The following is a 27,080-nucleotide window of genomic DNA, read 5'->3' as shown; positions in this document are numbered from 1 at the left end:
AGTGGTTACCAGAGGGGAAGGGTGTTGACGATGAGCATAAGGGATAAAGGGGCACATATATATGGTGACTGACAAATAATAACGTACAACTGAAATTTCTCAATGTTATAAACTACTGTGACCTCAATAAAAAAAAAACGGATTTCTGTTGAATAATTATTACATATAAATTTTGGTGTTTGTGTGTGAGGAAGATTCACCCTGAGCTAACATCCATGCCAATCTTCCTCAATTTTGTATGTGGGACGCCTCCACAGCATGGCTGATGAGTGGACTAGATCCATGCCCGGGATCTCAACCCATGAACCTGGGCCACCAAAGTGGAGCATGGAGAACTTTAACCACTCAGCCACAGGTCCACCCCAATACAAAGTAAATTTTAATCAAAATTTTACTATATGTATGTTACTCTGATGAACTGTGTGCTAATAATAATTCTAACAAAAACTCTAACCAGAAGATACTTTTAATATTTAGAGCCTTAAGGTGACAGGGAAAACAATTCTAATTTCAAATTGTATACATATTACTGTGACAAAGAGGTTTGAGAGATAATCAATAAAAATTTTTCAAGCATAAAAATATGTAACATTAGGAAAAAATTCAGTGGGAACAACAGAACTGACATACAAATTCAAAGGGAAAATGAGATTTCCAACCACTTAAGTTTGTTTTCATATTTTTGAAGTATTTCATTATAATAATGGCATTTAGATTCCCTTAGATAAACTTAAAAGTGATGTATTTTATTGAGACACTACAAGCCAGAAATTCCATCCTGTGTCATTATTTACACTTACACTGAAAAAATTATAGTTTTTACTTCTCATTTCAATAGAAGCAACATCTTGTAAATCGTCCACATCTTCCTATTGGTTTTCCCAGCAGTAACTGACTGATTAAAAGGTAACTTTATCTACTACCTAAGTACAATTTTATTAAGTTAAATGGTGGGCTTAAATTGCATACCTGAATTAACGTAAATTAAATATATTTAGGTGACTCACTGCAATGCTAATTTGATATCATGTAAAAGACTTGAAGCATTACATATTTTTTATAGTTTTATTGAGGTATAATAGGCATACAATAAACTACACAGATTGAAACACATAAATTGATAAATTTTGACATGTATATACAAATTTACTTCTGAAAATGTCAGTCTCCTTCTTCTGCCAAAAAGTTAAACACAATTTTTGTTATATGAGAAAAGTACTTACTTTCATGTAATTCACAATCTTAGCAAGAACGCCAAACTTATATCCAGAGCTTCCTGATAGAGCTTTCAAGTTAAATGATCCATTGCTGTGATCTGGAAATGAAGTTCAAAAAACAATTATAACATTTTCATCTTAGATGTGATTATGACTTGTAAGCAGCTAAAATGATTTTAACTCTGGTAAAATATTTGTTTAAATTTTTCTATATAGTAAATTCTATCCTGTAAAATTTTGATGAAAAATTAAAAACCTTTAATTGTATAATAAACTATCCATTTTCTCACTAAGGATGGAAACAAAGTATAAGTAACTCAAATGCATTAAAATACATTTCTTTTATAAGTATCTTTATCTCACTGTTTCCTTAATTCTGATTAGCTTTCCCCGATAATTAGAAGTAGGGCTTTTTAAACAAGAGGACAATATAAATCTCAATCTGATCCTTAGTGCTCTTCTAACAGACTTAAAATCTTGAGAAGTGAGTGGATTACTTCTGAGGGAAAGTTCAATTTATCACCTATTACATCAATTTCTGCTTATCAACTAAAAACAAATAAATGGCTATTAATGAGAATTAGTAAAAAGAAGGACAGCATAACTGTTTTAAAGTAAACTTTGAAGATAAATTAGAAATTAAAAAAAAGAGGCACTGCCACTGCATAAACATGGATAAAACGATGAGAGCCTGAAATAAGGAGCAATCTGCACAGAAGATAATCTGTTTCAGAACATCTATCATTTTGTTGCATTCTTGCAGGCAGAAATCCTAATGCTACTATTGCATCACAAATGCATTCCATTAGTCATAGGAAGGAAGAGTTAAAAAAAATTCATCATAAATACTAGCAAAACATTTCAGAAGTACACTCTATTAGCAAGTCATCAGATCAGATATTATAAAGTTCCCATGTGGCTGACGCACAAAGGAAAAGGTTAAATAAAAGGGGCGGGGGGAGTCAATGTCTAGCACTAGCTTGGTAATAATAATTTAAGCAAAAGAATGCATTAGAACAACCACAAGTCAAATGTAACAACTGTCAGAGGTCCAAAGAAGAGCTTCTAGATGGCAACATAATACTCCTTTGAGATTAGTCAGTGAAAAGGCTTTAGTGAACATGCTTTTTTGAGACTAAAATGAGACTTCAAATGCAATTTTCCTCTAAAAACAACTTTGTTAAAATTTTGATAATAACTTAATGGGCACACTAACATCTACTGTTTCCAAAAATAACAATAATATTAAGAATGCCTTATAGGTGTGGTTTCATAGTCACTATTTCAATTACAAAATGCTAGCTACATGGTTCATTTTCCCAAGGTGTTCAGGACATTCTGAAAATAATAGTAACTAACCTTTACTGAACACTTACTACTTGCTAAGAGCCATGCTAAATGATTTTCTCATTTAATTCCTCCCCAAATTTCTATTTAGGAGGTATAATAAATATAAGAAAAATGAGAAAAAGAAAAACCCTTTTGAACATAGGAAAACTGAGAGCAGTAAGTGGCAGAGTATAGATTAGATTCAAATCCAGTTGTAAACCCTGTGATAATGCTTTGTATGAGAATCATTAACTAGCCTTTAACACAGATTATTCCAACTGAAACTGGCTATTTTGCCAGAGTACAGAAATTCATAAATGCACATTTAATGTTTTCTTGGTTAACTTTAGTAAAATACAATTAAGTCTATCCTACACTACTATATAAACGACTAACTGGGACAAGACTATGAAAAACAGACAACAATACATTAAGAATAAGCACCATACAAATGGTCAATCATGAACCACATACAGTTTTGTTTACCATGGCATCTCCAGCACTTAATTCCATGCCAGGCATAGTAAACACTCAATAAATGTTAGTTGAATGCATAATATTATTTTCCATAATAAGGATATTTCCATGAATCCCTTTATGGCCCCAGAAACTAATGTACTGATCAATCTATAATTTTAAAAAATAAGTCTGCATAGAGAACATTTACCCAGCCTGCTGTTGTTATAATAGCCACTCACACAATTTAAAATCTTGATTCTGTTATACTTAGACTACAATTCTAAATAATACACCATAAATAAGAACATTCTATCTCTAAACATCCAATTGAGGATTCTTTTGCTATGTAAATTTCACAGACGGCTTTTTCAATGTAGGTGGTGCACCTATCAAAACCAACAGAGGCCTCTCCCAACTAGCAGAGCTGAAAACCTTACTTTTTTTCCCTCAGAATTTCTCCTAAATCAAACCACGACATGAAATAATCACTTCCAAAGGGCAAGATTTATATAAAACACAAGTATTGAACAAAAAGAAGAGAAAAATATCATTTATGAGATTTTATGCGCACTTCCTGGATCAAATACCAAGCTGGTAAGCCTGGACTGTTTGTTTCCTAGGTTACCACCTCTCTCGACATTACCTTCTAGCCTTAGCACTGAAACATTCACTGAAGGATATGAAATTTTACAGTTAAACACTAAGGAATCATCAATTTGTTAGTAACTCCTATGCAGGAATTTAGCTTAAAGACAAAAAAATAAGGCAAGAAAAAGGGTGACAGCTGATATCCCAGACAGCTCTATTCAAGTTTATGAATGATTTACTCTTAAGGGTGGCAGGACTTAATGCAAATGAACGTAGAGGAAACTGTCAGCTGCACTGTGGTTCAACCAATAGAAGCAGCGCTCCATCTTGGCTGTGCACTAGACTGCACTACAAACAGACGAGACCATCGCTTCAACAGCAGCCTTTCAGACAAGAGGTAGGTTTATATGATCTTTTTCATTTAGTAATACACGTCTTTATGATGCAATATAAAAATATTTCACCATCAAAACCAAGCAGAAAGCTTTGTTCCTAAGAAAGACCAAAAAAAAGCAATGTATTTATTTCATTGCTTGGTAGAATTTTATTATGAAAATATGAAGACTGCCTTGTGCTATTTGATAAGCACCCTTACCATCTGTGCCTTAATGGAAAATTCATGACATTGTCTATGAACCTGATCTATAGCCAGACCTTAGAGAAAACCGTAAGTATTTGATGTTAAGTGGTTACTTGCTAATTTCATTTTCTCTGAGCTATTTCATTTCAGCAGTTTGGTCTGTCTTAACAAAGGATTTTTCTTAAAGAAAAATCTAGACTAAAAGCAAACCCTGGACTAAAGCTTTCTGATTACATGTGCAAATTATATTGGCTAATAAAGAGCAGATACAGGAAAGTCTGTTATATTTTAACAAATATGAGAAAATAGTTCAAAAGTGTTTATTTGACTTTGAGTGTACATGCAGAGGATGTTGAGAAATTATCACAATTGTGATTTTTATATTAAAAAAGGCCATAAGGCTATCATGTAGACTGCACTATACTGTAACCAAAGAGATCATTTATAGAGCTTTAGAGTTTCCTAATAATTAAAATAATTCCTTACAGTGAAGTTTTAAAGTCTATTATCACTGTAATATACAAGTCATACTACTATTAAATGAAAACCTTCTTAAACAGCTTTTCATTATTTATATGCCACAAAAATACGTCTTTATCACAATATTTCAACATAGTATTAAAGCTATTCTTAAACTGATGCTCAAAATAAATACCTAGCAAGTCTTTTTGATAAATTACACTTTAAAATAAAAACATACCCTAAGAAGAACTAGTTAAGGGAGGAGGGCATGGTACCTTTCAAGGTAATAAGATTGTTCTCATGGCTCAGAGTAACCGTTCATGTCTACTAAAAATTAGTATAAATGGGTGATGAAATTTATAATTTTATAAGATTCAAGCATGAAAACATCATTATTTAGTAGATGCTAGATAAGATTCAAGCATGAAAACATCATTATTTAGTAGATGCTAGAGTTCCAGAATATTAGCTGTACATACTGACCTAGAGGTCAACTTTTGCCCTTTTCTTTGAGGGTTAATCCATTTAAATTTTAAAGGATTTTTTTCATAATTTTTATTCCCTCTATTTCTTGGTCAGTATTCAGCTAACACGAACAAAGTATCCCTTACAAAGCCCAAAGGTTGCTGAAGATGATATGAGATCTCTCCAGTTTTAGCACAACGGGGTTAATTACCTAGAAAACATTCCTTCTTGCTATACAAAACATGGGAGCCCCCAAAAAGTCTCAGATAAAATAAAAACCACTTTGTCAAATAAAACAGTTAACTTGTAACTCAAATTCCAGGTAAATTGTAATAGAAACCCCTACCACGCACATTGTTTTAACAGTATAATCAGCCCACATTTACTGGTAATATATCTATAGTTAGCACAGATGGAGGCTAATGCTTTTTACCCAAACTGACTAGAGGCATGGCCTATCTCAGAGTTCCAGAGCTGAGGAAGTTGCTCCATATTTAAAGGCCATTATGATTAACTGACCATATTTCAGAGTGATATGCTTAAAGGCACTAGAGAATTCAATTCAAGGGTTTTTACCACAAATAGAGCAAAAGCATAATTTTATTCTAATCTGGAAATTTAAGGTTCCAGAACAATTCCAAGTCCTATGCCCATAAATATTACACTAGGGCCTTTGAAGTGAGAGGAAAAATAGGTGAAGGGAATATATAAAAAACAAACTAAAAATAAATTTGGTATTAACACTTCCCATTCCTATAATGAAATTTTAAAGGAGCTGGGGGGGGATCCAAAAAAGTACGCACTGTTCCTTTTTTTTTTCTTTTACCATTTTCTTTTACTTTTCATACGGCATGTTCACATCATTTGCTTAAATCTACATTTTAATTTTAAAAATATAGTCTGAGAATATGAGAAAATTCTAATGGTAAACATCTTCCTGCATGTCTAATTACATCTAATCCAAAATAAGATTTAGGCTTTACCCTAAATTTTACACAAAAAATTACTAGCAATCTACCAGTATAGCGTTCCATATACTTTGAAAGAAAAAACCACATTAAATTTAAGGTGGAAAATGACTCCATATTACATGCTTCACTTGTTTCAGATATGCCCAGAAGCTAATTAAAGAGCAAATGTCTTGAATTGTTCACCAGTTATCAATACTCTCACAAGAGGCACACTGTCATCATTTACAACATAAACCTGACATGTAGTATATAAGTATTTTATAATTTTTAAGAATAAGCTTAAAAAGATATTTTTCAAAAATCAAGATAATAAAAATTCATTATTGTTTTTAATACTATCAAATCTTTAATCCTCATGGTCTCATTTAGAGCCTAACAAGTAAACAAGAGCAAAACAATGCATGAATACTGAAAGTTTAACTCGCTGGCTAATTTTGTGAAACGGAATAATAATTTAAAAATTGATACCTTTGGGGCGCTGAATTTGTCTGTTTTTTAAAATATATGTGTCCATAGGTCATTCAGGTATATGAAATATCTAAGATTGTCATATACACAACAAAAAAAAATCCTGAGATTAAAGTCTTTTCATAGGCAACTTTAACTGAAAACTTTATCTTTATTCTGAAAATTGTCATTATTTGGCTTTTCTTTCTCTACTCTTTTTCACTCAGTCACTATTTCCTGATTCAGGTCACCTGTCCCCAAAGTTTAAAGAAGTGGAAACAGGAGACAGAAATACACTGAACCAACAAGGTGAGGAGGCCCCACAAAGGTAATGAGAAAAGCTTTTCCAGGGGCAGTTTGAAGAACATGACCTTAAAGCACTAAGATTTTTTGTGTAGATAATACCTCACTGACCACTGCTTTAGTCAAATTTTAAACCAATTCAGCTGCCTTTTTTTCCCTTCCACTAGCAGTCAATTTCTGTATATGAATCTTAAACACACATATTTGTCTAACAAATGATACACATAAAAAATACATATAGCATGGTTTACAGAGAACATTGGCACAGATAGAGAAAAATTCAAAAATATCATTTAGGCATTAATTCTGGCAGAAAATACGGAAGATTCATGTTGCCTATATAAATTTACTAACAAATCTTAGTATTGGGACTTGAATTGACCAATCTGTAGAGTTTGGTTACCCATATTCAATTTTCTTCCTTTTTATAGATTCAAAAGAGCAATACAGAAAGTGGAATCTCTAAGAATGGCCTCCCTGAGCTCCAGCCTCTGGAATGAAACCACTACCTCTGTTTATCAGTACCTTGGCTTTAAAGTTCAAAAAATTTACCCTTTCCATGATAACTGGAACACTGCCTGCTTTGTCATTCTGCTTTTATTTATATTTACAGTGGTATCTTTAGCGGTGTTGGCTTTCCTTTATGAAGTGTTTGACTGCTGCTGCTGTGTAAAAAACAAAACTGTGAAGGACTTGAAAAGTGAACCAAACCCTCTTAGGAGTATGATGGACAACATCAGAAAACGTGAAATTGAAGTGGTCTAGCTAGCACTCTACAAAAGGTGAACAAAATCTTTGAAAATGGCCTTCAACTACTGAGAAAAAAAGAAAACTTTCTGAGGCCAACTGTTATTACAACATTGACTCTGACCTTGATTGATTAAAAGATTTCTACTAGAAGGGAAAAACAAGTTAAATATGCATTTTTTGTCTGTGAATCCCTCTCATTAAATATACAGTAAAACTTCACAAATGTGAGTAATTTACCAATCTATTTAAAATGACACTTCAAAAACTGGATAAAAGACTCCTAAAATTCAGTATTAGGCAGCAAAAGATAAAGTGGAAAACACAAACAAGGCTAATGATGCCAAAATAACTTATACCTAAACAAGTTACGTGGACTAAAAAACAGTACTATGCTCCACGTGTTACGGTAATAAAAATGCTATTTAAAATGCTTACCTGAATCCAAAGTAAAATACTTCCACTTATACATAAAATCCCTACTTATTAAGAAGAAATATTTTCTAGTTTATTGAAGACAACATATATTTTTAAAGACTTGAGTTTTCTGTAGGATTAGCATTTAAAAAAAGTCTCAAAATACTCAAAAACGTCACAAGTATATGTGCATAAAATTTTCATAAAATTGACTTACTGTTTGGTAAGAAATATACAGTCAAAGAAGTGCCAGGCTATTCTCAAACTAAAACTTACTAGTACGCCCCCTAAACTGCATTTCTTGAGCTTATTCTCTCATTTTGCTTCTCACATTCACACTCTCAAGTGCTAAGATACCTAATGCAGAAAAGACTGCAAAAAAAAAAAATCACAGGGGGCAGGCCCAGTGGCACAGCGGTTAACTTCCCACATTCCGCTTCAGCGGCCCAGGGTTCACTGGTACAGATCCCAGGTGCGGACATACGCACTGCTTGTTAAGCCATGCTGTGGCAGGCGTCCCACATAAAATAGATGGGCACGGATGTTAGCTAAGGGCCAGTCTTCCTCAGCAAAAAGAAGAGGATTGGCAGCAGATGTTAGCTCAGAGCTAATCTTCCTCAAAAAAAAATAATAGGACCATTCGGGGGCCGGCCCTTTGGCCGAGTGGTTAAAGATCTGCACACTCCACTTTGGCGGCCCAGATTCACAGGTTCGGATCCTGGATGCGGACCTACTCCACTCATCAGCTATGCTGTGGAGGCATCCTGCATAAAAAAATAGAGGAAGATGGGCACAGATGTTAGCTCAGGGCTAATCTTCCCCAGGTTTTAAAAAAAAAAAAAGAGGAAGACTGGCAATGGATGTTAGCTCAGGGTGAGCCTTCCTCTCCAAAAAAATAAATAAAAATAAATTTTAAAAAGGATACATATATGGGGGTCAGCCCAGTGGTATAGTGGTTAAGTCTACACACTCCACTTTAGCAGCACAGGGTTCAGTGGTTCAGATCCTGGGTGCAGACCTACATACTGCTCATCAAGCCTTGCTGTGGCAGGCATGCCATATATAAAATAGAAGAAGATGGGCACAGTTGTTAACTCAGGGCCAATCTTCCTCAGGTAAAAGAGGAGGACTGGCAATGGATGTTAGCTCAGGACTAATCTTTCTCACCAAAAAAAAAAAAAAAAAATAGGACCATTCAATACCTGGTAAGAAATATGGCAGTTTCATTTCTTGGAATTCCAAGGGTTATGCAGATTTTACATTCTATAACCCTAATACTATTTTGCTACCAGCCATGAGCAAACCAAAGCATACCCTTAAGCATCACACTACAAATGCCCTTACACCAGAAATGCCACTCCTGGAAATTTATCCTCAGAAATTAGTTCAAAAGAAAAAAGCTCAAGATACAAAGATATTTACAACAGCATTACTCAAAATAAGAAAAAATATAACAAGCTTTAACTAAATGCGGCAGACCAACTTGACAGATTATTAAGAAGCTACTGAAAATTATGGAAAAATAGAATTTATTTGATACGTGAAGTGAAAAATAAATATTCGTTACTTTCAACTTAGAGTACCCTAATTCCCAATCTGAAATCACTTTTCCAGAAAACATTTTTTATATTTTATCTAACATTAGACACAAACAAAATAATGTAACCAACTTTCAAAGGACTTGTGAAACCAAGGTATATAAGATACTTTAGTAACCAGGAGTTATTCTCAGCACTGATAAAACCACATTTTCATAAACAGTAAACTTCAAGGTCTTTACCATAGATAGGAAGCATACAAGTCTTTTCATAACTAGATTTTTTGATAATGTAACACCATCAACTTTTCCCCACCTTACCCTGTAATTTATTTAGCCATTCAACAAAAACGTATTGAATGCTTCTGTGGGTGAAGGATTAGATTACAACAGCAAACAAGTAACTATGCAATTACAATGGCACACAATGGCTTTGTCAGAAATAGTAAGTGCTATGGGAATTCAAAGGCTAAGCACTGAATTCAAATTGGAAAGTGAGAATAAATGACTTTTAAGCTGAAACCTAAAAGAGGAATAGGAGTTAGCCAAAGGAAAGAGGGAAAGACATAAAAAGAATGTTCCAGGAAGAAGAAGTAATATGAGCAAAGGTCAAGAGGCAAAAGAGAGTAAAGCATGTTAGAGAAGCTACAAGTCAATATCACTATAACAAACTACAAGGAAAACAATGAGATATGGGCATAAAGGATAAGTAGAGCCTACATCAGGAAGGGCATGTAGGCTGCAGGAAAAGATGGACTTTATCTGAAAAGCAATGATGATCAGCTATAAGCAGAGTGACATCGTCAGATTTATGATTAGAAAAATCATTGACTGCTATACAGAGAACGGACAGTAGAGAAGCTAAACCAGGAGACCTGGTAAGCAGCTAATCAGGCAATCCAGTGACAGTGATCTGAACTAGGATGCTTTGGTAATCTTTACTGTTTACATCTAACACTTCTAGCTCTACTCTTTTTGAGTCCATGGAACCCCCTGTGGCTGGGTATAGCCCTGTGACTAGCTCTGGCCAATCAGCTGTGAGGGAAAGTGATGTGTGTCACCTCCAGGCCAGAGCATTTAACTGCCAGGCAAGATCTTCCACAGCTCTTTTTCCCTCTGGCACTGAAACCTACAACATTTGAAATATCAGGTATGCTATCAGCCTGGGTCCTTGAGCGACTCTAACAAGCTAAGACCCTGTCGACACACAGTGGTAAGAAAGAGAAACAAACCTTTGTTCTTTTAAGCCACTGAGATTTTGGAGCAAAGATATTCTTAAGCAGATCAAAAAGACTAGGTCTATGCTAATATTTAAAACGGTTTTTAGCGGCCAGCCCCATGGCCTAGTGGTTAAGTTTAGCATGCTCCGCTTCAGCGGCCCAGGTTCCATTCCTAGGCATGTACCTACACACCACTTGTCCACAGCCATGCTGAGACAGTGACCCACATACAAAATAGAGGAAAACTGGCAAAGATGTTAACTCAGGGCCAATCTTCTTCAGCAAAAACAAAAAAATAAATAAAAGTTTTTAAAATTTTGTTTATGAAATAATTCAACGTAAATTTCACTCGAATGAGATAATCAAAACTAACGTATATGCTAATAAGAATGATAGGCCTACTTTGATAAAAAGATTAGCTCTGCTTTAACGTCAGTCAGTAAAAAAGTTTGAAGAACACCTAACAAGATGACATCAGTAAATATTATTATTGCTACATTTTGAAGTAGGTAAAGAATTTTTTGCGAATTAAGTTGCACTGACTTTGTTGTTTAAAAGGTAACAGTCTAAGAGTAAAGCAAACAAAATAAGCAGAAGAAACAAAAGAATAAGTGCTGAAGTGGAAATAGGTGAAACTTTAGAAAAAAATGAAAAACAGAAAAATCAATGAAACCAAAAGTTGCTTTTTTTGAAAAGATCAACAAAATCGACAAAACTTTAGCTAGACTTACCAAGAAAAAAGAGAGAAAAACACAAATTCCTAAAATTAGAAATTAAAGAGGAGCACTATCACTAATGACCTTACAGAAATCAAAAGGACTGCAAGCGAATACTTCGAAAAACTTTATACAACATAGATGATGAAATAGACAAACTCCTAAAAATACACAAAGTACCAAAGTTAACTCAAGAAAAAGAGAAAATTTGAGCAGATCTCTAAGAAGCAATTTCTACAAAGAGCTTCCCACAAAGGAAAGCTCAGGGCCAATGGCTTCACTAGTGAATTCTATACAACATTTAAAGAGAAAACTATATCAAACCTTCACAACTCTTTCAGAAAACAGCGGAAAAGAACACTTCACAAATCTTTCATGAGGCCAAAATTACCCTGATAAGAATCACAAAGAAACTACACACCATATCCCTCATGAATAGACACAAAAATCGTATACAAAATATCAGCAAACTGAATCCCACAACAAGTAAAAAAGGATTATCCACTATGAGCAAGTAGGATTTACTGCAAGAATGCAAGGTTGCTTTAACATCTAAAAATCAATTAATGTAATATATCATATTACCAAAGAACAAGAGCAACATGATCATCTCAATAGATGCAGAAAAAGCATTTGACAACATCCAATACCCATTCATGATTAAAAATTCTTAGGCGGCCCCATGGCCGAGTGGCTTAAGTTCGCGTGCTGCGCTTTGGCAGCCCAGGGTTTTGCCAGTTCGAATCCTGGGCACAGACATGGCACTGCTCATCAAGCCATGCTGAGGCGGCACCCCACATGCCACAACTAGAAGGACTCACAACTAAAAAAATAAATAAATAAACAACTATGTACCAGGGTGCTGTGGGGAGAAAAAGGAAAAATAAAATCTTTGGGGCCAGCCCCATGGCCAAGTGGTTGATTTCATGCACTTGGCTTCAGCAGCCCAGGGTTTCGCCAGTTCAGATCCTAGGCACGGACAGAGCACCGCTCATCAAGCCATGCTGAGGCGGCATCCCACATGCCACAACTAGAAGGACCCACAACTAAAAATACACAACCATGTACCAGTGGGCTTTGGGAGAAAAAGGAAAAATGAAATCTTTAAAAAAAAAAAAAATTCTCAATAAACTAGAAATGGAGGGGAAATTCTTCAATCTGACAAAGGGCATCTACAAAAATCTTTCAGCTAACATCACACATAATGGTGAAAGAATGAACACTTTCCCCCCTAAGTTCAGGAACGAGACAAGATGTCCATTCTCACTACTTCTACTCAACATCAGATTGGCCAGTCCAGACAGACAAGAAATAAAAGGCATTCATATTGGAAAAGATGAAATAAAACTGTTCTTACTCTCAGACAACATATTCTTGTATGTAAAAGATACTAAGAAATCCACACAAAAAAACAGAAATAAGGACTTCAGCAAGGTGGCAAAAATAAGTCAATGTACAAAAACCTACTATATTTCTATATGCTAGCAATGAACAATCCAAAAATCAAATCAAGACAGCAATTTCATTCACAGTAACATCAAAAATAAAATACTTAGGAATTAATTTAATAAGTGTAAGATACACATTAAAAACTATAAAACATTGTTCAAAGAAGTTAAAAACCTAAACGGAAAGATATCCATTCACTTGGGGCTGGCTCCGTGGCCGAGTGGTTAAGTTCATGCACTCCGCTGCAGCGGCCCAGGGTTCGGATCCTGGGCGCAGACATGGCACCGCTCATCAGGCCACGCTGAGGCGGCATCCCACGTCCCACAACTAGAAGGACCTGCAACTAACATATACAACTATGTACAAGGGGGGTTTGGGGAGATAAAGCAGGAAAAAAAACAAAAAAAGATCGGCAACAGTTGTTAGCCCAGGTGCCAATCTTTAAAAAAAAAAAAAAACAGGGACTTTATTATTAAAAAAAAAAAAGATATCCATTCACTGACAGTAAGACGTAATATTTTTAAGACAGCAATTTACCCAAAATTGATTTATAGACTCAATGTAATCCCTGTCAAAATCGCAGCTGGGAGTGATGACAGCATCACGGCAGAGTGAGTTCTTCCCTTAGTCTCTCCCCTCTAAAATACAATGAAAAGGATATTCCTAAGCCAAGAGAGGAAATTCACACAACAGACCTCTGAGAGATCCATGCAGCCATATGTCTGAAGGTGGAGGTGCTGGACTCCCTAGGAGGCAGTGGAAGGAGGTAAGGGGATCTCCTCTCCCTCCCCAAATGGCAATGTCCTAGGGAGTGGGACCACGCATGGCAGTCAGCACACAACTTTGAGAGAAGAGAGACAGGCCAGCCCTCTGCAGGAACACCTTCACTCTCGGAGTTGCCTCCCAACCAGTGGGAATGCTCCACAACAAGGAGGCCAAGCAATCACGAGGGAGTCTTCACCTAGCCAAGTAGCCCAGGAGGACAGACAACAAATGCAGAGCAGGAGTGCCCAGGATCGCACGTGTGAAAGAAACTGCCCCCTCCACTCCCACCAGGTGCACCAACTCAGCTGGTCAACAAGAACAGAGGACTCCCAGCAGAGGGCTACCCACCTATGTGTGTAAAGCAGTGGCAGCTAACAAGCAAACACAGACAGGCCCTCTCAGCACAGCTTTCAAAGGAGAGTCACAGCTGCCAGGGATCGCAGCAGGCTCAGAATGCATAGCTCCTGCCCCCACAGTGGTGGCAGGTGGAATCTGTGACCAGATACTACCACTATGCAATGGCACAAGTCAACGCCAGCAAATAGCATGAAGAGGTGTATTAACACTCCAGACCAGAAGGAAAATGACCAGTACCCATAAATCAACCCTGAAGTCACAGAAATTTAATAACTGAATGCCAGAGAATTCAAAATAGCTATCAAAAAAAATCTCAATGAGTTACAAGAAGAGCCATAAAGACAGTTTAATGAAATCAGGAATGAAATCAATGAACAGAGGGAATTCTTCACAAAAGAGATTGAAACTATTAAAAAAAAGCCAATCAGAAATGTTGAGATGAAAAACATAATAACATAAAGAAAAATATGGAGTCCTTAAATAACAAAGCTGATATTATGAAGAACAGAATTAGTAATTTAAAGGACAGAAACATAGAAATGCTGCAGATGCAGGAGGAGAGAGAACAATAAACTAAAAAGAAATGAAAAAATTCTCCAAGAAATATCTGACTCAATTAGGAAATGCAACATAAGAATTATGTTCTTCTCCACAGGTAGAAGAGAGGGAGAAAGGGGCAGAAAGCTTGTTCAAAGAAATTAGCTGAGAACTTCCCAAACCTGAGGAAGGAGCTGGAATTACAAGGAAATGAAACCAATAGACTCCTAAAAACATCAATGTCAAAAGACCTTCTCCAAGGCATATAGTAGTAAAACTGGCAAAAGTGAATGACAAAGATAAAGGGCAGCAAGGCAGAAGAAAATAACCTACAAAGGCATCCCTATCAGGCTTTCAGCCGAGTTCTCAGCAGAAACGTTACAGGCTAGAACAGAGTGGAACAATACATTCAAAATTCTGAAAGACAAAAACTTTCCACAAAGAATACTCTATCCAGTGAAAATATCCTTCAGATATGATGGAGAAATAAAAACTTTCCTAGATAAACAGAAGCTGAGGGAGTTCACAGCCACAAGAATCACCTACAAGAAATGATCAAGAAAGCTCTCGTACTGGAAAACAAAGGGATTTACAAAGCCTTGATCAAGGAGATAAACGGACAGACAAAATCAGAAAATTGCAGCTGTCTATCAGAACCGGTTAGCAAACACTTAATTGTAACATTAAAGACAAAGAGAAGGAAAACATCCAAAATAACTGTAATCTCTTCATTTTAATCAAAAAGGCAAAGCACAAAACGGAATAAGCTGTGACAACAATAACTTAAAAGGAGAAGATGAAAGGGACGGAACCTACTTAGACTAAGGAAATAAGAGGCTATCAGAGAATGTAGCACCTCATCTATGAGATTTTTTATACAAACCTCATGGTAACCACTAAACAATAAATCAGAACAGAAAGACAAATGATAAATAAAGAGAAAACTCAGCAAACCATCACAGATAACCATCAAACTGAACTGGCAGTGAGAAATACATGAGATGAGAAACAAGGGAAATACAGAAGAATTGGAAAACAACTTATAAAATGGCAGCATTAAGCCCTCATATATCAATAATCACTCCAAATGTAAATGGATTAAATTCTCAAAACCAAAGATGGAGAGTGGCAAGCTGGATTAAAAAACAAGACACAGGGCCAGCCTAGTGGCATAGTAAAGCTTGTGCACTCCGCGTTGGCAGCCCAGGGTTCTCAGGTTCGGAGCCTGGGCACAGACCTACACACGACTCATCAAGTCATGCTGTGGCGGTGTCCCACACACAATATAGAGGAAGACCAGCACAGATGTTAGTTCAGTGACAATCTTCCTCAAGTAAAAAGAAGACTGGCAACAGATATTAGCTCAGAGCCAATCTCCTTTACCCAAAAAAAAGAAAAAAAGTAATCAAGACCCAAAAATTTGCTGCCTCCAGGAAACGAATCTCAGCTCTAAAGACAAACGCAGAGTGAAGGAATGGAAAGACAATATTTAAAGCTAATGACCAACAAAAGAAAGTAGGTGTTGCGGTACTTCTATCAGACAAAGTAGACTCCAAGGCAATGAGAGACAAAGAGGAGCAGTATATAATAATAAAAGGGACACTCCACCAAGAGGACATAACACTTATAAATATATATGCACCTAACACAGGAGCACCAAAGTACATTAAGTAACTATTAACAAACCTAAAAGGAGAAATTAACAGCAACACAATAACAGTAGGGAAACTCAACAGCCCACTTACACCAATGGATACATCATCCAGACAAAGTCAAAAAGGAAATAGTGGAATTAAACAAAAAACTAGACCAGATGGACTTCATAGCTATATGTAGACTACTCCATCCAAAAACAGCAGAATACACATTCTTCTCAATTGCACATGGAATATTCTCAAAAACAGACCATATGTTGGGAAACAAGGCAAGCTTCAATACATTTAAGAAGACTGAAATCATATCAAGCATCTTTTCTGAGCATGATGCTATGAAACTAGAAATCAACTACAAGAAAAAAGCAGAGAAAGTGACAAATATGTGGAAACAACATGCTACTGAACAACCAATGGATCACTGAAGAAATGAAAGGAGAAATCAAAAAATACCTGGAGACAAATGAAAATGCACCATACCAATGCACAGGGGATACAGCAAAAGTGGTCCTAAGAAGGAAATTCATAGCACTACAGGCTCATCTTCACAAACAAGAAAACCTCAAATAAGCAATCTCAAACTATACCTGACAGATTTAGAAAAAGAACAAAGCCCAAAGTCAGCAGAAAGAGGGAAATAATAAAAAATTAGAGTAGAAATAAATGAAATTGACCAAAAAAGTAGAAAGGATCGATGAAAGCAAGAGCTGGTTCTTTGAGATGACAGACAAGACTTGACAAACACTTAGCCAGACTCACTAGGAAAAAAAAGAGAGAAGGTTGAAATAAACAAGTTTAGAAATCAAAGAGGAGAAATTACAACAGATACCACAGAAACACAACAGATTATAAGAGAATACTATGGAAAAACTATATGCCAACAAACTGGACAATCTAGAAGAAGTCGATAAATTCTTAGACTCATACAACCTCCCAAAACTGCATCAAGAATAGAGAATCTGAATAGACAAATCACAAGAAAAGAGATTGAAACAGGAACCAAAAACCTCCCAAAAAATAAAAGTCCGGGACCAGATGGCTTCTCTAGAGAATTCTACCAAACATTCAAAGATTTAATACCTATCCTTCTCAAACCATTCCACAAAATTAAAGACAATGGAATGCTTCCTAACACATTTTATGAGGCCAACATCACCCAGATCCCAAAGCAAGACAAGGACAACACAAAGAAGGAAAATTACAGGCCAATACCACTGATGAACGTAGATGCAAAAATCCTCAACAAAATATCCACAAACCAAATACAGCAATACATTAACCGGATTATACACCATGGTCAAGTGGGATTTATACCAGGGATGCAAAGATGGTTTAACATCTGCAAATCAAACAATGTGATACATCATATTAACAAAAGGAAGAATAAAAACCACATGATCATCTCAATAGATGCAGCGAAAGCATTTGACAAGATCCTACCTTCATTTTTTTTTAGGAAGACCAGCCCTGAGCTAACATCCACCACCAACCCTCCTCCTTTTGCTAAGGAAGATTGGCCCTGAGCCAACATCTGTGCCCATCCTCCTACATTTATATGTGGGATGGCTGCCACAGCATGGCTTGACAAGCAGTGCGCAGGTCCGTGCCTGGGATCTGAACCTGAGAACCCCAGGCCGCCACAGCAGGGCATGCAAACTCAACCACTACGCCACTGGGCCAGCCCTCAACATTCATTTATGATAAAAACTCTCAATAAAATGGGTATAGAAGGAAAGTACCTCAACATAATTAAAGCCATATAATGATAGACCCACAGCCAACATCATACTCAACAGGGAAAAACTAAAAATAATCCCTCTGAGAACAGGCACAAGACAAGGGTGCCCAACCTCACCACTCTTATTCAACATAGTACTGCAGGTTTTGGCCAGAGTAATTAGGCAAGAAAAAGAAATAAAGGGTATCCAAATTAGCAAGGAAGAGAAACTCTTGCTTTATGCAGATAACATGATTTTATATTACAGAAAATCCTAAAGAATCCATCAGAAAACTGTTAGAAGTAATCAACAACTACAGCAAAGCTGCGGGGTACAAAATCAACTTGGAAACATCAGTCGCATTTCTATACTCTAATAATGAACTAACAGCAAGAGAACTGAAGAACACAATCCCATTTACAATCTGAAAAAAAGAAATAAAATATCTAAGAATAACTTTAACCAAGGGGGTGAAAGACCTATACAATGAAAACTATAAGACATTATTGAAAGAAACTGATGATGACATAGAAATGAAATGATATTCCATGCATATTGATTGGAAGAATAAACAGAGTTATGTCCATACTACCGAAAGCAGTCTACAGATTCGGTGCAATTCCAATCAGAATCCCAATGACATTCTTCACAGAAACAGAACAAAGAATGCTAAAATTCATATGGGGCAACAAAAGACCCCGAATAGCTAAAGCAATCCTGAGAACAAAGAACAAAGCTGGAGGCATCACATCCCCTGACTTCAAAATATACTACAAAGCTACAGTAATCAAAACAGCACGGTAATGGTACAACAACAGACACACAGATCAATGGAACAGAATTGAAAGCCCAGGAATAAAACCACACATCTATGGACAGCTAATCTTCAACAAAGGAGCTAAGAACATACAATGGAGAAAGGAAAGTCTCTTCCACAAATGGTGTTGGGAAAACTGAACAGCCACATGCAAAAGAATGAAAGCAGACCATTACCTTTCGCCGTACACAAAAATTAACTCAAAATGGATCAAAGACTTGAAGGTAAGACGTGAAACCATAAAACTCCTAGAAGAAAATATAGGCAGTACACTCTTTGACATTGGTCTTAGCAGCATCTCTTCGAATACTATGTCCACTTGGGCAAGGGAAACAAAAGAAAAAATAAATGGGACTTCATCAGACTAAAGAGCTTCTGCAAGGCAAACGAACCAGGAACCAAACAAAAAGACAACCCACCAACTGGAAGAAAATATTTGCAAATCGTCTATCTGACAAGGGCTTAATCTCCAAAATATATAAAGAACTCACACAATTCAACAACAAAAAAACAAACAACCCAATCGAAAAATGGGCAGAGGATATGAACAGACATTTTTCCAAAGAAGATACACAGATGGCCAACAGGCACATGAAAACATGTTCAACATCACTAATCATCAGGGAAATGCAAATCAAAACTACAATGAGATATCACCTTACACCTGTTAGAAGGGCTATAATTAGCAAGACAAAAAACAACAAACGTTGGAGAGGATGTGGAGAAAAGGGACCCCTCATACACTGCTGGTGGAAATGCAAACTAGTGCAGCCACTATGGAAAACAGTATGGAGATTTCTCAAAAAAGTAAACACAGAAATACCACACAACCCAGCTGTCCCACTACTGGGTATTTATTCAAAGACCTTGAAATCAACACTCCAAAGAGATTTACGCACGCCTATGTTCACTGCAGCATTATTCACTATAGCCAACAAGTGGAAGCAACCCAAGCGCTCACAGACTGATGAATGGATAAAGATGTGGTAAATACACACAATGGTATACTACTCAGCCATAAAAAAAGGACAAAATCATCCCATTTGCAACAACATGGATGGACTTTGAGGGTATTATGCTAAGCAAAATAAGCCAGACAGAGAAAGACAAACACCATATGATTTCACTCACATGTGGATGATAAACTAACACATGGACAAAGAAAACAGATTAGTGGTTACTAAAGGGGAAGGCAGTTGTGGGGGTGGGCATAAGGGATAAAGGGGCACATATATATGGTGACTGACAAATAATAATGTACAACTGAAATTTCACAATGTTATTAACTATTATGACCTCAAGAGCAACAAAAAAATCGCTGCTGGTTCTTTTACAGCTGTGACTTCATCAGCTCATCCTAAAATTTATACGGAAATCCAAAGGATTCAGGAAAAACCAAAATAATCTTGAAAGAGAAGAACAAAACTGAAGGACTTACACTTCTCAATTTCAAAACTTAAGTACAATGCTACAGCAATCAAGAGAGTATAGTACTGGCATAAGGATAGTCTGAGTCAATGGAATCAAACTGAGATTCTGGAAATAGACTTTTTCATTTATAGTTAATTGATATTCCACAAGGGTGCCAATCAAGTCAATGGTGAAACCATAGTCTTTTTAAGAAATGGTGCAAGAACAAATGAATAACCATATACAAAAAGATAATTTAGACCTTTATATTAAACCTTACACCAAAAATCAACTCAAATACATTAACAGACCTAAATGTAAGAGCTAAAACTATAAAACTCTCAGAAGAAAACACAGGAGCAAATTTTCATGATCTTGGGTTAGGCACAGATTTCTTAGATATAACACCAAGAATACAAATGATATTGGATCAAGAAACTGTATCCAAAATATATAAAGAACTCTTACAAATCAATAGGCAGAAGATAATCCAATTTTTTTAAATGGGCAAAAAATTTGAATAGAAATTTCACCAAAGAAGACACATGAATGGTCAACAAGTACATGAAATAATGCTCAAAATCTCGAGTCATTAGGGAATTGCATATTAAAACCACAATGATATCACTTCACCTCCACTAGAATGACTATGAGCAAAAAGACAAGGAATAACAAGTCTTGGCAAGACTGAGAAAAAAACGGAACCCTCATGCATTGACGGTGAGATGGTAAAATGGTACAGCCATTTTGGTAGTTTCTTAAAAAGTTAAACATCAATTTACGACTCAGAAATTCCACTGTTAGATCTCTATCCAAGAGAAAAAAAAACATGTCCACACAAAGACTTGTACATGAACGTCCACAGGAGGACTATTCATAATAGCCAAAAAGTAGAAATAATCCAAATGTCCATTAACTGGTGAATGTATAAACAAACTGTGGTATATCCATACAATCAAGTAGTCTTCAGTAATAAAATGGAAGGAAGTACTGACACATGCTACAACATGGATGAACCCTAGACAAGATATCAGCAAACTGGATCCCACAACAAATAAAAAGCATTATAACCCATGACTAAATAAGATTTATTCCAAGAATGCAAGCTTGGTTTAACATAGAAAAATCAATTAACTATATCACGTTAATACAATAAAAAACAAGAACAATATGGTCATCTCAATAAATGCTAAGTAAAAGAAGTCATACACTAAAGACTACATATTGTGCAATTCCATTTATATGAAATGGACAGAAAAGGCAAATACATAATAGAAAAGAAAGTAGATTATTGGTTATCTGGGGCCAGGGTGGGAACAAGGAGTGACTGCAAACAAGATACAAGGGATCTTCTGAGGGTGATGGAAATGTTCTAAAATTGGACTGTAGTAACAGTTGCACAAGTCTGTAAATTTACTAAATATCTTTGAGCTGTATGCTTAAAATGAGTGAACTCTACAGTACATAAATCAAACCTCAATGAAGTTATTTTTTTAAATAATAACCTAAATTCTAACTAGTACACAAGACTGCTAATATCTTAAGAGCAAAAAGTTCTCTTATCGTTTCACCCCTCATACTTAAAATGCCTAACAATCAATATGAATGTTGAACTGAAAAATGAATTTGCCATGACTAAATGGTTTCCTGAAAAATAAAAACTAAACAGTCAGTTTTACTAACCAGAATTTTGTTTAGAGCCTGATGACCCTCCATGTTCTAGCTTTGCTTTCTTCTTCTTTGATGACGATGATGATTCAGAAGATACTGAACGTTTTTCTACTACAGGAGTGGAAAGAGCTCGTTTCTTGAAGAGCTCTCGTTCTCTCAACAGGCTTGGATCCATAATGCTGCAAAGATAAAAATAACTATCTTTAATACAGATTCCACTCACTCAAACATATATACCAAATCCATTGGTCTCATCAACAGTTACATCCCAAACAAAATTACCTTTTATTACTAGTTATCTAGCACTTGTTTTTATTCACTTACTCATTCACTCAAAACATCTTTAACGAGTGCCTATTATGTGCCAAGTGCCATGCTAGGCACTACTAAAGAGAAACAGAATTACTTCCTAAAGCTCTAGAACTGTGCTGTCCAATATGGTAGTCACTGGCCACAAGTGCCTACTGAGCATCTGAAACAGGGCTGGAACTGAGATGTACACTTAAGTGTAAAATACATCAGATTTAAAACACTTAGGACAAAGGAAAGAACTTTTAAAATTACTAATGAGATATTTTAGATTGATTACACATTGATGTGATAATATTCTGAATATAGTGGGTTATATAAAATTAAAATTAATTTCCCCTAATTGTTTTATACTTTTAAAAAATACATAGCTACTAGAAAATTTTAAATTACACATGTGACTCACACTTGCAGCTCATATTGTATTTCTATTGGACAACGCTGCTCTAGAAATAACATCAGGACTGCTGCACAGAAATTAGGAGGCAGATTCAGACTCAGTGCAAAGAAAAAAGAGAACCATCATAATTGCTTACAAATGAAAAGGTATGTTTTAAAATTAGTGAACTCTCTATTAAGTGATGAAGAGGTTAGATTACTATCTGTCAGCAGTATCTACCGAAAATTCCTGATTTGGAGAGAGATGGGGCCAGACCTCTTCGGGGTTTTTTTTCCCAGTTCTAAAACTACAATTCTAAGCAACTTCAGTACAACCAGGGAAGCCACAGGTCATTCAACAAATATTGTTAAATGTTCCTCTCTTGTCTGAACTCTCCCTGAAACCCCGTGGAGAATCTAGGAGGTGCGAGGGCTGACTATGTAAATTATTTTGCACTGTTAAAACTAGTGTTCATAAATTGGGAAGGAAGGCCCTGGAGGAAAAAGATTCTATCTCATATTTTGAAAGCCTTCAAGCACAGGGTTGCTCAATGTTTGTTAAATGAATAATGAACAGAAAAAACTCTTTAAATTGCTCTAGCCTCACTGTTATTGGTTTCACAAGCCTTTCTGAAATGTCTTCTGTTTGTGAGGCACTGTACTCCAAGCTTTGAAAGGTTCTGGAAAATAAATCCTTGCCTTCAGGCAGCTTACAATTGAGAACATGAACACGTTGAGCACCTCGCTTAAAAAGCAATGAATAAATAATAAGTGACTTAGAGTGCCAAAAGTTAAAAATATAAGCATTGATAAGAAATAATCAGAGTAAACTTCAGTTAAGGAAGGAACGAACAGTCACTGGCACTGGACCTCGAATCAAAGACCTGCGTTCTCCCCTCAGTTCTAACAGCACAGACCCTAGGCCTCTCTAAACCCAATTCCAAGTAAAACAGGGTACTACTAACGCTGTCTACATTTAGCCCAATTGTAAGAATAAAAGGAGAAAATGTTTGTGAAGCCGACTTTTTAAATAGTAAAGCTACGTTATTTCAGTATTACTGTTTTGGTTGGCTCTGAAAAATAGCACGCTACACTGGGGTGAGGAAGGTGAGTGACAGTCTTGGGGGAGGGAAAGTGTGGGAATAAGAAAGGAGAATTCACGAGTGATAAGGTGGGGGCAACAAGCTTAAAACAGGAAACACTTGTCACTTGATTTCACCTTGTAAAGAGACGTACTCAATCCAGACTTTTAACCATGATTTTAACACAGATTTAAATAAAAGCCTTACGATTTATAAAGACCTCAACGCTTACAGCATTTGATCCTCACAACTCTATGAGATGATAGGTATTAGTTTCACTCCTATTTTAATAAAATGTGAAATCTGAAGTGAAGAGGTAGGATTATGGTCACACAGCAGAAAGCACCTGGGCCAGGACCCGAATGTCCTGACTCGTAACTCAAGCGCTCCTTACTCCAGACCTGAGATGCTGGTAAAGGTAAAGGCCTCTACCACAAAGGCGACCTGTGCGGCACAGCTAACGTTCAGTGGCACCTAGAGCAGAATGCTAATGTCTGTCTGTCACCATCGCACGCCCCGCCGAACTTTTCCTCCTTTTTCTCAAAGACTACTCAGTATTAGTAAAGTTTTACATGTAGTGACCTGTGTAGCAGACAGGACACATCACTATGCCCATTTTACACTAAAAAAAAAAAACCACCACCGCTCAACTCAATGAGTTCACGTGTTCCTCCACGGAAGGACATCGGTTAAAGCAACACCGGGCTGCAAAGCCCACGTTCTCCACTATCTCTTTCGACTTCTTTCCACCCTTCTACTTTCCCTGTCTTTTGCTTCTTTCCCTGTCTAAGCCTCAGGGGCGCCCCTGGCATCGAAGACCCCCCGCTACGACCAGCCGGCCAGCTGAGAACAGCGACTGCTCACCTCTGAAACGACAGAAATGTGGAGGTGGACGCAACCTTTTTGTTTTGGAAAATGTCTTCAGACTGTGAAGAAAACAACGATTCTAACTGAAGTTTAGGAATCATTACAAGGCAGCTTAAAAGTCCGTGAAGGAGCATCTAAATCACAGCCTTCAGGTGGTGGGGACGCCGTGGTTCCCCAAACGCCACACACATGGTTCGCTCGGCGAATGGAAACTTGGGGGCTAGGAGAGGCACAGTGAGCCCGCGGACTGCCGACTTACCCTCTTTCCGGCCCAAAAGTTTGCTCCACGTACCTCCGGCCTAAAAGACAATGCTCCCCAGAAGTTGTCCCCGTGTTTAGGTGTTTCGCGTAGCGCCCGGCGGCCCCAGCCTCCCGAGGGGTGGAAGCCACGCTCGCCCCGCGGCAGGCGGCGGCGCCGAGGAACAACAGGCCGGGGCCCCCCGCCCCTCACCCGCCCCTCCCCCCCGCCGCAGCCCCTACCTGAGCGAGAAGGGCCGCCCCACGCGCCCCGCCGCCGCCTCCCCGCGCCTTCGCCGTGACCAGCCGCCCACGCCGGCGTGGCCACCGCTTCCTGCTCCTCCGCAGCGCCCCCGCCTGCCCGCGCGCGCGCCCAGCGCTGCCCCGCCAGGTTGGGGTCTCCGCACTGGCGGCGGCGGCGGCGGCGGCGGCGGCAGCTGAGGCGGTGACTCGACCCCGGGCTCCGCCCGCCACTTCCTGATCGAGCTGCGAGGAGCTCAGTCCCGGCAGCCACCGCGGCGCCTCCGCCGTCGAGAGCGCGCGTGCGTCACCACGTGCCCCGCTCGGAGTGCGGCGGGAGAGGAATCCGCCAGCTGAGGCGTCCCGGGTCTCCTTGACAACGCGAGGGGGCGGGGCGGAGAACAGGGCGTGTAGGTAGGAGGCAAGCAGCGGCCGCTGAGAAATTACAGAAATTTAAAGCTGCTAGATCCTCCTCCAGCGTGCTCTGGAATCTGTTTAACGCAGGTGGCGACGCGATTTTTCAAGTTGTCTACCAGGTGTTTTGTGACTTTACATCAAAAGCCACTCCTCAACACCTAAACTTGAAAGCACATTGTTCCAGCGCTCTGTTTTATAAGTGAGGAAACAAGAGGCCCCGTGAAGCTGAAAGACTTGCTCAAGACAGCACAGCCAGCAAAGGCAAATCCTGTTGTGAAGCCCGGTTTCTGAACTCCCAACCACCACATCTGTGAACTCTCTTAGAAAAGGATTTCGAGGTCAGAAGCAACATAAAGGGGTGGAAATAAAGCGACGAAAAAGATCACTGGCCTTGCCCACAGCCTGAATGTATTGGAGTGGGTCAGACTTCCTGAGGCTGACCTCTCCTCGTCTTTATAACCTAAAGGAGCAGCAAAGCCAGTGGTCAACTAGCTGTCGTTTGCTTAGTACTTTAATTACTTAGTACTGTACTCAGTACTGATTACTCCTCAAGTTACTTAACCTGTGTCTTGGTTTTCTCATCTGGGAAGTGAGAATAATTGTACTACTACAATGGGTTACTTGCATTGGACTGTTGTGAAGATTAAATAAATAGATGAATTTTTATTCAAAACTTGGAAATAAAGCCAAAAGATGATTGGTTGTTGCCTGGGTCCAGCCCCAGCATGAACAGGGTCTCCTGAGGGATGGACGGCGTCGGCGAAGGAGGAGGCAGTGAGACAAGGAGTTTGGTGTCCAAGTCTAACTTTATTTTGTGTATGTATGATTTATATAGGGCTCAGGGTATGCAAGGATGATTTCATGAAACAGTCCCAGTACATATTTTTGGCTCGCGTAAGCGGGTTTTTGCAAGGTAGACAATAGTCGTAAGAGTAATTGATTGCAAGGTAGACAATAGTCCTAAGAGCAATTGATTGTGTGTAGGCCCGGGGGGAGTCAAGCTTCTGTAATTCTTTACTTCAAGGAGGCCACCCCCAGCGGCCTCCTGACTCAATGGGCCGTGGCAACCACCGTCCTCCTAAAGAGATCTGTGGGGGCTACAGATTTCTTTGTTCCCTCTCCACTCCCATCGCTTCACCCGACCAAAGGACGGGTCAGAATGTTCTTTCCCTAGAAGATGTTTTTCCCCAGAACTTTCCCTAGAATATTGCATTGTATCATTCTCATTGCCAGGGCCGGGCTGACTTCCCCTGAAATAACCCCAGGTGTAGAACAGAGTGAGCAGAAGCAGAAAAGTCAGAAGTACCAGGGAGACTCGTTGCAGGGGCAGCCTGATAGAATCCCTTGAGGGTCGCCGTGCGTCCCCTCATCTCTCTCCCGGACCGTGTCACAAGGCAGAGGCTTAACTTGTAGGCTGACGGCTCCCGGCAGGTTGTGTGACTTTTTCAAATTAGTTTCATTCTAGAGGATTTTGTAGTAAACCCACGTGGTAATCATCCGACACCCTCAGGAAACGTAACTTCGTTTGATAACAATTTATTAAAGCCCAGAGATTTTTACAACCCAGTAAACTCAGAGATTAACTGGTAAGAAAAACTAATGAAGTGTAATGGGGAGAAAGAGCAGGTATCCAGCACAAAAAAATAATCCCAAAGGTTAAAATTGCATTGTCCTGAGATACATGAGTCAGTTTTGTATCAATTTTTATTTCATTGT

General features: G+C 38.0%; 2 protein-coding genes across 8 annotated transcripts in view; one reads left to right on the top strand and one right to left on the bottom strand.

The window, feature by feature from the left end:
• The window catches only part of GTF2E2 (general transcription factor IIE subunit 2), a 78,157-nt gene extending 52,912 nt beyond the window's left edge, over positions 1 to 25,245 (bottom strand). Inside the window, exons 1-3 of one of the 4 annotated variants that reach the window (XM_070598102.1) lie at positions 24,951 to 25,245; positions 21,847 to 22,013; positions 1,224 to 1,315 (exon numbers count right to left, since the gene is read on the bottom strand). In XM_070598102.1, the coding sequence (XP_070454203.1) occupies positions 1,224 to 1,315; positions 21,847 to 22,009 (255 nt within the window). In that variant the 5' untranslated portion in view covers positions 22,010 to 22,013; positions 24,951 to 25,245. Of the gene's footprint in view, positions 1 to 1,223; positions 1,316 to 21,846; positions 22,014 to 24,467; positions 24,528 to 24,729 lie in introns of those variants that run through there. The other 3 variants (XM_008533825.2, XM_070598103.1, XM_070598101.1) reach the window with 3 other exon arrangements.
• Positions 3,725 to 7,738, top strand: SMIM18 (small integral membrane protein 18). 4 transcript variants are annotated; one of them, XM_070598123.1, is made up of 3 exons: positions 3,725 to 3,990; positions 6,746 to 6,846; positions 7,253 to 7,738. In XM_070598123.1, exons 1-3 carry the CDS (start codon positions 3,820 to 3,822, stop codon positions 7,584 to 7,586), a joined length of 606 nt encoding a protein of 201 aa, XP_070454224.1. In that variant the 5' UTR covers positions 3,725 to 3,819; the 3' UTR covers positions 7,587 to 7,738. The 4 variants fall into 4 exon arrangements, with proteins under 4 accessions (XP_070454224.1, XP_008532045.1, XP_070454225.1 ...); XM_008533823.2 differs by having other exon boundaries at positions 3,865 to 3,990; positions 6,765 to 6,827; XM_070598124.1 differs by having other exon boundaries at positions 3,865 to 3,990; positions 6,765 to 6,846.
• Positions 25,246 to 27,080: the final 1,835 nt, after the last annotated feature.

This window comes from Equus przewalskii, chromosome 28 (assembly GCF_037783145.1).
Source record: "Equus przewalskii isolate Varuska chromosome 28, EquPr2, whole genome shotgun sequence".
In the NCBI taxonomy this organism is placed as follows: Eukaryota; Metazoa; Chordata; class Mammalia; order Perissodactyla; family Equidae; genus Equus; species Equus przewalskii.
This window is presented reverse-complemented; position numbering and strand designations above follow the sequence as displayed.

Bases quoted from the DNA above. Each gene is read 5' to 3' on its own strand.
- SMIM18 (XM_070598123.1), top strand. From the start codon at position 3,820: ATGAATGATTTACTCTTAAGGGTGGCAGGACTTAATGCAAATGAACGT. The intron at 3,991-6,745 runs GTAGGTTTATAT...TTTTTCACTCAG, and splicing joins AGCAGCCTTTCAGACAAGAG to TCACTATTTCCTGATTCAGG. The intron at 6,847-7,252 runs GTAATGAGAAAA...TCCTTTTTATAG, and splicing joins GGTGAGGAGGCCCCACAAAG to ATTCAAAAGAGCAATACAGA.